At 26.4% G+C, this 13,489-nt stretch overlaps 1 protein-coding gene across 8 annotated transcripts in view; it reads right to left on the bottom strand.

Moving 5' to 3' along the window:
• The window catches only part of LOC136081717 (aryl hydrocarbon receptor-like), a 125,594-nt gene extending 112,327 nt beyond the window's left edge, over positions 1 to 13,267 (bottom strand). For 4 of the 8 annotated variants that reach the window (XM_065799544.1, XM_065799539.1, XM_065799546.1 and 1 more), the window contains exons 1-3: positions 13,130 to 13,194; positions 12,850 to 12,897; positions 10,895 to 10,957 (exon numbers count right to left, since the gene is read on the bottom strand). In XM_065799544.1, coding sequence (XP_065655616.1) covers positions 10,895 to 10,944 — 50 coding nt within the window. In that variant the 5' untranslated portion in view covers positions 10,945 to 10,957; positions 12,850 to 12,897; positions 13,130 to 13,194. Of the gene's footprint in view, positions 1 to 234; positions 327 to 10,894; positions 11,044 to 12,849; positions 12,898 to 13,129 lie in introns of those variants that run through there. The other 4 variants (XM_065799542.1, XM_065799543.1, XM_065799541.1 and 1 more) reach the window with 4 other exon arrangements.
• Positions 13,268 to 13,489: the final 222 nt, after the last annotated feature.

Below are 13,489 nucleotides of genomic sequence, written 5' to 3'. Positions count from 1 at the left end.
TTAGAAAAAATTGGGAGACTTGCATGTTTTTTTAGTAGGAGGGGGAAGCAAAACAGCATTACTATATTTACACCTATAATGATAAAGATATTATTATTATACTTTTCGGCCTGTATATTTCATTTCTACCTAGGCTGATATATATGCATATATCAGTGATGTGATAAATACAGCATTATAAAATATATTGTATTACAAAAAATGTTAATTTTTAAGTGAATATATAATACCAACCTAGATAAGTGTTCTTCCTCACATTTCTTTTTATTTTCTTTCATTTTTTATTTTGTCTTTTAGTTTTCACTAGTCAGTAAAAAATAATTGCACTAAAACAATGACTTGAATAAATCCAAAACTATCAAAAGTTTTAAAACTAAGTACACAAAATAAATTTTACCAGCTATTACATTTCTATTTTCAAAAATAAGTATTATATATATATATATATATATATATATATATATATATATATATATATATATATATATATATATATATATATATATATATATATATTGTCTTTAGCACTGTTGCAGAAAAATACAGATAATTAAATAAATTTAGATTAAATTATCATTACCTACTGATCAATGAAACAGCACTCCTAGGTTCTACCTATACTCCTTCCGGGTCCTACCTCCTTAGTCAATGAAACAGCACTCCTTCCAAGTTCTACCAATTTAGTCATTTGGTGTATGTACTGAAGCCCCCAGCTAGTGTTAAATTAGTGCATTCTTTAAATAGAATGCCTAATGTTCTTAAATGATAAAGCAATAATAAACTAACCTCCCACTGAAACCACATGACCATGGAAACCACATATGTAATTCATTGCTATGTTAACATCTGGTAAGTTTGCCTCTCTTGATAATGCTAATCATACTTTTACTTCTGATACAATTTCCTTTTTATCTTTTCTTCATCGTTTTAAGAAATACTGTTGTCATATTTGGGCTGGTTGTTTCAATGAGGTTATCTCTTTTTTAGACAAGGTCTGATAAAAAATTGTAAATGCTGAAGGATCTGCTTATCTTTTTTCTTTTCTACAAATACTTTTATTTTTCTACTAAATTTTGCTATCTTGCCTATTAACATACACTTTTAACATTTTATAATCCTCTTTAATTTTTATCAATGCACCATGGTGATTTGGCATAACATAAGTACAACTCAGTACCATATCCTTTAAATGAGCATTATGGTGCCTAATAAATTTTTAAAATTTTCATTCCATAATTGTAAACTTTTTCTAGGAAATTTTCCTTTCTAACATTTTATACACTTTAACATTTCTATACATTTTGGAGAATTTAAAAAAATCCAAAAAATATTTTTAAAAGGAAATGACTTATAATTGATTTTTCACTCCTTAATCTTGCCTAAATATTAAATATCTTGATTGAATATCTTCATTGAAGATCTTGTTATTTATTAACCAACTCTTCAAATCAGGCACTATATTGTCATACTGTCCACGATATACAACCAACCTTGACCTTGTGCATAATAACAAACCAAAACATGAATTTTTGATTCAAAAATTTTCATTTCTATGCACTAAATTGACTCAGCAATTTCCAGTTATTAACAATAAAATTACAATTTTCCTTTGTTCAATACAATTGTTTTTTATAGGCGGTATATATTTATAGTTGGTTGGCAAGCCTTTTGCTTATAGTGCTTTATTTGTGCAAACTTCTGTAAACAGTTAAAGACAATAGATTTAGCAATGTTATCTTGATACATTTAGTCTCACCTAGTTTAATTTGCTTGAAATTTCAGAACTTGTACTAAATCTATTTCTTCTTTTACTACTTTTATAAACTTTTTCTTATATTTGGTCATTTTTTTAAATTGATTCTGAGTGTATAATGGGTTGCCTTTTTTTTATTTGTCGTTATTCTTTCCATATATGCATTTTAATATATTACTCTTTCCATATGTGCTACTTGTAAAACAAAAAAAATAAATTGAACAACTGCTCTTTTTCTCAAAATAAATGTCTCTACTTTTTCCTAATTTACCACATAACATCTTTAAAAAATTTTTAAAACTTAAAAAAGTAAAAGCACTTAAATAAGATAAAAGTTGGTTTATACAGAAAAATATATAAGTTTTGACAAAAAAAGTTTAAAAAACCAAAAAATATTTTAATACTAAATTTAATGTAAAAAAGCAAAAAACAAATAAAATCAGGAAAAAAAAGACTATACTAAAAATAAAAACAATAAAACAAAATAAAACAATTGGGATGACAAAACAGAAATTTCAGAAAATAAGAAAAATGTCACTATCCTGTTAAAGTGTTGCCACACTAAAAATAACTTAAAAATGTAATACAACTGCATTTGGAATTAAGTGATGCACTTATGCAAAATTCTTGCAAAATGATTCGAAAAAACTTGGAAAAGATGCTTGGGTTGATGGTCGACCAAGATGATCACCAGATCAGGCAGTTCTGAATATTCAGAATTATCTGATTAGGATATATCAACCATCAACCCAAGCGTAGATTCGAATGTAACAAAAACAATTTTTTTTACCTCAAACTTTGAAAAGTTTTTCAAAGTTTGAGGTAATTGCTGTGATTTTGAGAAATTAAAAATGATTTATCATAAAGTTGAACATTCTAGCATCCACTGTTTAGCTCTTTTTTCTGCTAAGTCTTTGCCAAAGAGTAGCCACTACTTAGTTTATATTTTAAAAAAAATTAGTAACACGTACCTAGTTAAAGTAAGAATCACATTAACAGTAGTATTTTATCTAAGACAACTAAAACAACTAATTAAATTTACAAAAAATAACATTTTACTTTTGTGGTTTTTATACCAGCCATGGTTATTAGGCAACTGCGTGTAGTAACAAAATATAGGTGTTGTACTCTCTCAATGCTAGCATGAAACTTTCTATACTATGCTCCATCGAGATGAAGCATGTAGATGCATTTCTCTATTTAGTGCACTAAATCATTAGTTAGAGAATTACATTGAGATATTACAAAATATAGGTGTTGTACTGTCTCAATGCAAGCATGAAACTTTCTATACTATGCTCCATCGAGATGAAGCATGTAGATGCATTTCTCTATTTAGTGCACTAAATCATTAGTTAGAGAATTACATTGAGATATTTGCTTGAAAATTTGATCTTTTTAAATTTATATTTTAAAACTCTTTGAATAAAAACGTTGAGACTATATTTGGTTGATAAATTAGGAAAAACTAAAAAAGCGCCTTAAAAAAACATGTGGATCAAATAAATATAAAACCCAGATCTGAGTGGATATAATAATTATAAAAACCAGACTCAATAAAGTATATAATCGGAAGTATATGAAATAATATAATTTATACAGATCGTGCTTTGTAAAATACTAAATATGAACGGTTTTAATTCTGTTTAAATACGCGTTAAAGTATAAGCGGTTTTTAATAATAATATAATGAAGCCTAACTTGTGGCTTAAAAGTCGCGCATTTTGTTTACAAATTTAATTAGCGGGGATGAACCGAAGTCGAAGCTTCTCCCGAAGCCGAAGCTTTTACATTTATACTGCTAAAGTTTTTTTCAACTTTAAAATCTTACGTATCTATCTAACTATATTACTAATTTTTAACAAACAATATTCCTACCCGAAATTGGTCCTAAAAAAAATGTCCATTAAATGTTTTTTGAACGTTTTGAACAACTTTTACAAGTTCAAAAAAATGTTTTTTTCAGACTAAATGCCGACTAAATAAATATATAGTATAAATTGTATTACTACAATTATACTTATTTTAATGCAAAAGGTATTTCATAATCACTTTGTGAACTATCAATCGTATTTATTATAAAATACCCTTGCAAGGTTAAAGAGTTTTAGGCTTTAACTTAGCATTTTTGTATTTTATTTTTTTTATATGAAGTTTTTTTAAAAAAATACAAAGTTATAGTCATAAAGAGGAAACAATACATGATTAGAGTTGTTAACCGGAAGATTACGTACAATTCTGGAAAAATAAAATTCTTTCAAAAGAACGTCGAAGTTCATTTCGCAAATGCTACTTACGCAATGTAGCCTTTCGCAAGTTGAGTTACGAATTGAAAATATTTTGCTGCATACGAATGTAGCGCGTACGGAATTCGCACTTGCGAAATGAGCTCATTCGCTAAACGATATTTTGAAGTCAATAAAAAAATTTTGTTGGCCAAATGGATATAATTATAAAAAATAAAACTTTTTTATACCAATATGCTTATAATAAAAATTTTTTTTTAGTATTGCAACATATAAACATTTTAAGGTTTTATTTTTAAAAATAATGATAAAAAACCAAATTTCTTTCGAAACGAAACTCTTTCGCACCGCAACTTGCAAAACTGTTCTTAATGGAAAAAAACTTACGAAACGCGGCATTATTAATATATATAATTACGTTTTATGAATCAAACACGTATAGTTTAACTAAGTAATTAAAATACTAATTTTTTATATGATGTTGATAAGTTTCAGTATTAAACTTTTATTAAAAAAATCAAGAATTTCAAAAAATATACTTTTTAGAATTTCATTTAATGAATAAGAATTAAATAAAGAAGATAACTTGAACATACGAATGCAATTGCGTAATCGGGAAACAATGCCTACGTTGAAATCAAAAAAAGACCTAATTTAAGTGATGAATGCTAAAATTTAATTATGTAATAAAATGCTTAAAAATAGCTCTCACTTGGTTTCAAATAGAATAATTTTATGTTTAGTCAGTTTCAATTTTTTTATTTTTAAAGCGTTCTGTTATATGCGCTTTCGCTTTTATTACCTGAATAACATCAAGTAAATTTAAAAAAACTTTAAAGACATTCTTTTCAATGATTTTTTTCTAAAATGTTTTTCTTTATAAAAAATAAAAAAAAAGTCAGGGTGGGAAGGTTATTTGTTGCCCCTTGTGTCGTTGGCCCAGATAACTTTCAACATCCCAACGTTATTGGGACTATACAACTGCTTAAAGTTTTAAAGCTCTAGCTAATTTGGAGAGCAATAAAAAACAAAAAAGCGGGCACGTACAATCCAACACTTCCACGGGTCTTTGACTCTGGAAACAATTTTAACATAGAAGCTCACCAGGACTATACAAGCGCTGAAAGTTTCAGAGCTGTAGTTAGTCTGAAAGGTAGTGATAAATTAATTGCAAGATTCAGTTTGAAATGACAACGGCCAAACAACACTAAAAGTTTAATTAAACTTTGTAATGGAACCAAATATTTTAATAAGTTTTTATAAATGAGAAGATAAATAGTAAACCTCACTTTCTGCTAAGCCAAAGGCAATAAACAACCAAAAATTGGAAGTAAACCAAAGTTGATATTTGATAAATATAAATATATATAAACACTGGCATAGAAACAAGTTGCGGAGGGAGCGTTTTCCTTTCCCTCAAAACTAACTCAAAGTTACAGTTTCTTCTATTTAAACTTTAGCTGCGTTAGGCCCCTTTAATTTCTTTTATATATATATATATATATATATATATATATATATATATATATATATATATATATATATATATATATATATATATATATATATATATATATATATATATATATATATATATATATATGTATATATTCATATACATACATAGACATCGTGTTTAAGAGTGTATGTTTTATTAATAGGAAAACATCAAACAATACGAATTCTCTTAATACAAATAACAATTTATTTTGAGAAATTTTCACTGGGTTATGGATACCAGCATCATCAGCTCGTAAAATAGAACAAAATTTTTTGAACGTTAAAAAACAGTTTAATAAAAAGTAAAATAAATTTAGATAAAAAATTTTTTTTATTAAACTGTTTTTAACGTTCACAAAATTTTGTAATATTTTACGAGCTGATGATGCTGGTATCCATAACCCAGTGAAAATTTCTCAAAATAAATTATTGTTTGTATTAAGAGAATTCGTATTGTTTGATGTTTTATTAACATATATAGATTTTTTTTTTTTTTTTGTTAATTCACCTCCCCAAAACCCAGAAGGCCACTACTGACGAGGAGGCTACTTAATTGTGGTTATAACCCTCTCTCAACTCTATAATTCCGAAACAGGAACCTTGACGAACAAGGCCGCTGCGCGGAGAAACAAGTTGAGCGCCGTACTACCAGGGACGTGGCGGGGATCGAACTTGGAACCTTTCGCTTATGAAGCGAGCGCTCTACCATTACACCACTACCGCATTTAACATCAAACTCGGAACCTCTCACATATGAAGCGAGCGCTCGCTTATGAAGCGAGCGCTCTACCACTACACAACTACCGCATTTAAGCATTTACAAAGCTACCGCATATAGATATAGATATGTAAAAACTATTGGAGAATTATTTAACAACATTATTTTATTTAAATAATAAATAATAACATTTTTTGTATAACTATTTAACGAATGCTTTCGAGTCTATTCTGTAAGCGCACATTCCGAAACGCTCCTTCCGCAAGGAACTGTTTTGCAAGTATTCTTTCAAAATGATTTGTTTCGCGAGTTTCTTTTCGTTATGAGTTATTAATAATTTTAATAACTCTTTACGGAATAATTTTTATTTATTTTTTTCGTATAATGCGTTACGGATGATAAAAATACAAAATTTTTGTAAGTTTTGTTTACGGCGAATTACCCTATACAGGATGCAGTTGCATATAGACATAAATTTTTTATACGTGTAGTGTTAGAAGATTTTAGTAACTCGTTTACTACTTAAATTAATTACTAATTAGTAACTCACTACTCATTAGGTAGATGATACAAGGTATAAAGTAAAATCTACACTCCGACACTTCGCAGTACTTATAACTTATATTTGTATATTGAACATTCTAATTTGAACTTTGAATTCATTAAACTTAACATTTTGGCACTAGCCTTTTAAATTTGAAATTGAACTTTGAACTTTAAATTATATACAAAACTTTTTGTTAATTAGTAATAGTGTTTAGCAATTACTACTTAGTGAATGAATAAACGCTTGGATAATAAAACTTAATACACTTCATCGTATCAATTTAATCAAACCTGATAAACTATAAAATTATAAACTATAAATTAAATTGAACTTTAAAGTATAGTAAAATCGCTTAGTACAAATGAGTGAATTCAATAATATTAATACAGTATATTAATCTATGACTAATTTTAAAAAAATTATTCGATGAAATTAGGCATATTATAATTTAAAAATGCAATTAGTTCAGGAGTTCAGGCAAAAGCCTGTTTCTTTTAGCTTCAAATTACAGCTATGAAAAAGACACCCATAGGTTTCGCGCCCAGTCAGGTGAAATTAAAGCTGAATAAAGCAAAAAAAAAGTATTTATATTTATAAGAGTTTGCGTCAACAAAGCAAATTAAAATATATTAAACTTTAAAAACATTTAAGACACTTTTTCAAAACCTTAAAATTTTAGAATATGTACTTTCAAAATACATACAAATTATTTTTTAAAGTCAAAAAATGAGTTGACCCACTTTATTTTGTACGCTGAATAATAGTATTGCATTTAATTAAATGCAATACTATTATTCAAAACTATCAAGACTAAAGCGTTAAATTTGATAAATAATATACCAGTTGCTCAAACTTCCTCTTTCTTATTGTTGTGGGAAAGTTGTTCAACAGTTACGCAATAAATTTGTTTTACAATGGAAACAAGTGTAAGTTATGCAACTTAACATCAGTTGTATAATAAATTTTGTTGTAAAACTCTTGCTGTAGAAATAAAAAAAAATTCCTGCAAATGCCGTAATGTTAAAGTGAGTATAGAATACTTGAGCATTATTAGCAAAAATATTGAAATTTAGTATAATAGACATTAAGTAAACGTTGTTTATACAAATATTAAAAAATAAAGGGCCAAGAATAGATCCCTGAGGAACTCCGCAATATTTTTCAATTAGGTACAGGTTTTGTTATGATTTACACTTTGTTTAAAATTGTTTATATAGGAACAAAACCATTTAGAGTTATTATTTTTTACAATATCATAGTCTACAGTACCAAAAGCCTTCGAAAGGTCAATAAAAGGTTTAAAAGTATATTCTTTGCTTTTAAACCCGTTTATAAATTCCATAAACAATTTAAATAATGCATGTTCTGTCGAGTGACATTTTCTAAATCCTTACTGACTATTATAAAATTGTATTTTATTGTTATAAGGTAGTTGTAAAGTTTATTACGCATTACTAGCTTTAGAATTTTGAAAAAATATTGAGATTGGTCTATAGTTCGATATCGTTAAAATATCTCCATCTTTAAATATTGGAAACACTCTTGCTAACTTCATTTAGCCATGAATTTTTTATTCCTCATCAGTGTGTTAATACTTACCTGTCAAAAGTCATCATTTGTTTCTTAAAATGAGTATGTTCTATTATACATTATGCTTTGAACAGCTTGGTATAACTATTGTAGTTTTAAGGTTTTTTAAAAATATTCCATGTTCTGAAAACAGATTAAAAACATGCAATAATGGTTTTTTTAAATAATGTATAGGTTTTATTACAGTGTTACTAATTATTCATCTATACTTTTATTCGGTTTTATTCGGTTTTATTCACCTAGCCCTTTATTCGGTTTTAATCGGTTTTATTCACCTAGCTCTTTATTCGGTTTTATTCGGTTTTATTCACCTAGCCCTTTATTTGGTTTTATTTAATAAAAAGCACTTAATTTACAGTTAGTTTAGTGTTATTATTGTTTTGTTAGCAGTTAAGCATGAGTCAACGCTAAATTTATTGGGTTTTAGTTAGCAGTTAAGCATGAGTCAACGCTAAATTTATTGGGTTTTAGTTAGCAGTTAAGCATGAGTCAACGCTAAATTTATTGGGTTTTAGTTAGCAGTTAAGCATGAGTCAACGCTAAATTTATTGGGTTTTAGTTAGCAGTTAAGCATGAGTCAACGCTAAATTTATTGGGTTTTAGTTAGCAGTTAAGCATGAGTCAACGCTAAATTTATTGGGTTTTAGTTAGCAGTTAAGCATGAGTCAACGCTAAATTTATTGGGTTTTAGTTCGAAAGCTAAACTTGATCATGCACCGACAAAAACTTGGGTAAATGTTTTCTCAATTGTTGGTTCACTAAATATATTTATAATTTTTTCAGTAAATGTATTTAAAAATTGTTTTTAAAAGGCAATTTTTTATTAAACATTATTAATTAATTCTTTAAAGACATTCCAATGGACGTGTATTTCAACCATCCCCTTTTATTCAGTGTAGGGTGGTACCACGTAGATAGTAGACTATATTTAAAATACCTATTTTAAAACAAAATACCAAAAAAATGTTCTTGAACGTATCTTATTAAAAAAAATTTCTTACTTCTTTTGGTGTATGTATAAAGCAGAGTTTACATTTTCTTACTTCTTTTGGGGTATGTATGAAGCAGAGTTTACATTTAGAAATGTATTAAAAATGAAAAAAGTAGGATTTGTTTAGTTATTTTTCAAGCTCATACTTTTAACTTCCTTAAATTGCTTGTAAATAGAATAAATTTTATCTTAGTTTAAGAAAAAGTCATATCTTTACTTATAAAAAGACTAAAAATCTATCTCTAAAGTGTATTAAGTTTATGTCATCATCAGATATGATATAAATATAATTCATGGTTTTTAAGTCTAAATAAAGTTAAAAAGTTTTTCAAATATTTTTTCCAAAAATATTATCTTTCTCTAAGTGATAAAATTTCTGCATATTTTTAACACTTTTTTTTTTAAATATTTTATAAAAAGTATCTATTTTGTGGTCTACCACCATAAACCTACCACATTAAGGGCATTCAACAAACGTTCTGTGCCTGCTGGGTGGATTCAAGTATTCGCTTTTTAAGAGGTTTTTCACACCAACATTCCCCAATGGTTTTAATTTTTCAATTGTTTAAATGAAGCATGATAATTAAATATGAAGCATGATAATTAAATATAAGCATGATCATTGAAAAGTAGAAAAAAGACTAATTGGACATCTAACAATATAGAACAATAAACTTCAAAAACAAGAAAAAAGAGTTTAAGCAAATACTTGCAGATTATTGCAATTTTATACGAGTCAAGCGTGATATAAAAAACGCAATGCATGGTATTTACGGGTTAATGTCTTCATAAATGTTATAAAATGTGTACCAAGGAAGAAAGTGTTATTGATAACAGCGATAAATTAACTAACAATTAAGCATTTATAATATCATCGACAACGAATTATTTAGTATTATAAGTATTTAGAAAAAAATAATATAATATATATGGTATTATTGACAACGAAGAAAAAATAACTAGAAATCAATTTATGGTGTAATTAGCAGCAATAAAATTAAAACAATCAATTTATACTATGTGTTTGCAGAAATAGTTATGAACATTTATAAATAACTATTATTTATTTAATGTGTATGTTACTTTTTTTTTAATATAAAACGCGTTTGTATAAAAAGTTGTGATGCTAAATGTCAATAGAGACGTTTTGCCACTTGTGTGAGGTTGGATGTCTTACTTGGTTAGATATCTTACGACACATTTTATTCAGGGATTTCATAACACAGTTTTAGTCATACGCACGTACGGTGCGCGAACTGTAGTCATACAAATGTATAGCGCAAATTGTTATATAGTAGTCATATTAGTTAATTTTTTATAAACAAGTCTAAGCATGCACTTAGCTCGAGAGAGAGTCTTCTACCATACCCAGCCGGCATCTGGTCCTAAAAAGATATCTTTTGAGCGTTCAAAAGACGTCTTATCAGAACCAAATGCCGGCTGAGTATTTTAAGTTTTCTTAAGTTATTTTTCAGAGTACATGACGTTCATTACAGAGAATTACATTTTAAAGCAGAGTATTTCATAATAACAAAAAAAATTATCTTACTTGCAATCTTGTCTTTGCCCAACCTTTGGAATTCTGTACTTTTCAGCCATACATAAATTTTTTCTAATCAAAGTATATTTTATATTAAACTCAAGTCGATGAAATCTGTAACGATAACTCGATAAATTAGTAAGATTATTTATCGTTGCGTAAACAAGATTAGAGAAAAACCGTCAAAAAAATAATAAACGACGTATTAATTATTTAAAAATATAAAGCAATCATGTTGAAAAAATGTGTTGAATAAAAAATAATAATAAACTCATGTTGTAAATAGATATGAAAATAATCAAAGAGTTAACTTTTTTAAAACTAAAATTTAATATTGAACGGCTAAGTTTGTCGATCGTCTTGGTGATTGCTTAATTCTTAACTTTTAAAGGATATTCTTTTATTCCACCGACCTTTATCAAATAGTTTGACCTCGATCACGCATTTTTTCTAACTTTTAATGCGGTAAACTGTTTTAAAAGTATTTTATTTACCAATCAGAGAGAATAATATATATTTGATTGATAAAACTATACATTTTAATGAAACTTATAAATTATTTTTTTTTACGAACCTTTATAAGTAAATAGAATCCAGTTCAAAATCAGTGCATAAATTTGAAAAAAAAAAAAAAAGAATTTCATTCTTCCCTAAAAATGAGTTAACACTACCTTATAATAATATTTTAGTTTTCCTGTTATCAATATCTATCATCAACATTCTTTAGTAACATTTTATATTTTCATATTTTTATATTATCAACAGATGATTTTAATAATCTCTGAGATCTAGAGCGATTCAAATACAGAGATACACGACTTTCTTTTTTTATTAATGATTTTATAACAAATTATTATTTATAAAAAAGTATTTTTAAAATTAATGAAAATTTGTTTAAAATCTTTATTTTAGTCAAGAAAATTATCGAAATAATGAGCAAAAATAGTTTTGAATTGAAACTCGAGATTTCTAAAAAAATATTTGAATGCTAGACTGTTTTAAAAATTTTTTAGTGCCTTTTAAAATATAAAAGATTTATTAACTCAAACATTTTTAACATAAATATAATAATAAGAGTAAATAACATACTAACAGCATCGTACTATTATTTTTTTAACATCAATTAATTTAGTTTTATGCCAAATTGCTGCATTAGGACAAACCTAAAGTTGAATTAGCCTTAGATATTGTAAAAATATCCTGCACTAAAGATAACGTAAATCTTGCTTTAATGAAAACATGCATTGTTTTTATGAAAATTAAATTGCGATAAAACCGTATTAAAGTTTATGCGGTCAACGAATTGGTTTATGCTGTTGTTAAGCATTATAACACAAGTTTAAATTCATTCAACGATTAAAACCATATGATAAGTAAGAGTTAAAAAAAGTTATATCTTATACTTAAGATAATAATAAATTATAATAAACTATATAAGTACGTTAAATATTTGAAGACATTTTTCTAAGTGTTGTTTTGCAGAAATCAACGCCTGTTTAAAAAGATATTTTTTATTAAAAAGATTAATGCGGTCTCATTATTACAGATGTAAGCAAAAATTACAAATTTTAAACTGGAAATAGTTTAAAATTGAATAAATTTACACTTTACATTTAATAATTTTCAAAGTCAATGATTTCAAAACGAGTCTAGAAAATTATGATTGTAAACATTGTTCACTAGGTTAATGGTACTAACTGAATCCTAAATAATTACACCGCGCCTAGGGATACTAGTTACCTGATCTGGTGTTGTATTTGGCATCAATCATTATTAAAGACAAATATATGAAAAACAAGGTCATTTTTATCCTTAAAAAAAACTTCTTACTATCACTTTAAAATAATTCATTTATGTCAATAAATCATTTATGTCAATAAAATGTATTGTTTATTATACATAACTATATAACATTTATGCAAAACTTATATATAACATTGCGATATTAATAAAATAGTTTATACTTATCAGGTAAAAGGTGTTTTTCTTTAAACAAGATGTTAAACTTCTTTCTAAAAAAAATCAAAAATCAAAAATTAAGAATAATAAAAAAAAGTAAATTTCATTATTTATCTTTCGCATTTAGAGTTTTTCTTAGAAAACAAGTTATTTTACAGATATATATTTAAAAAATATATATATATATATTATTTTACAGATATTTAAGGAAAAGCTTTAAGTTTACTTTAAATGCAAACTTAAACTATTTTTAAAATATTTTTAAACTTTTTAAAAACATAATACTTTAACTTTTGGAACTAAGCCAACATAAGCAATTCCGTAAAACTGAAAGTAACCATTTTTTGAATATAGTTATATGAGTTTGTATATTTTCCAGATTGTTGCCATAGTTTTTTCAATATGTCAACAACTCTATTTTCTTCATTCAAAGCTCCGTCCGAAAATACTTCATCAATACTGATTAGTACGTCATCGACTTTAATAAATACCAATGCATAATATATAAATCCTTTTTTAAAGAAACAAAATACTTGTGATAAGTTTAAAACAAATTGTGTTATTGGCGCCTCGTTTAGTAAAAATTTTCTGTAAAAAAAAACCACGCACAAGTTCTTATGAAAAAAAATGTAGTTTAAAAAATTA

This window comes from Hydra vulgaris, chromosome 06 (genome assembly GCF_038396675.1).
Source record: "Hydra vulgaris chromosome 06, alternate assembly HydraT2T_AEP".
NCBI lineage: Eukaryota > Metazoa > Cnidaria > Hydrozoa > Anthoathecata > Hydridae > Hydra > Hydra vulgaris.
This window is presented reverse-complemented; position numbering and strand designations above follow the sequence as displayed.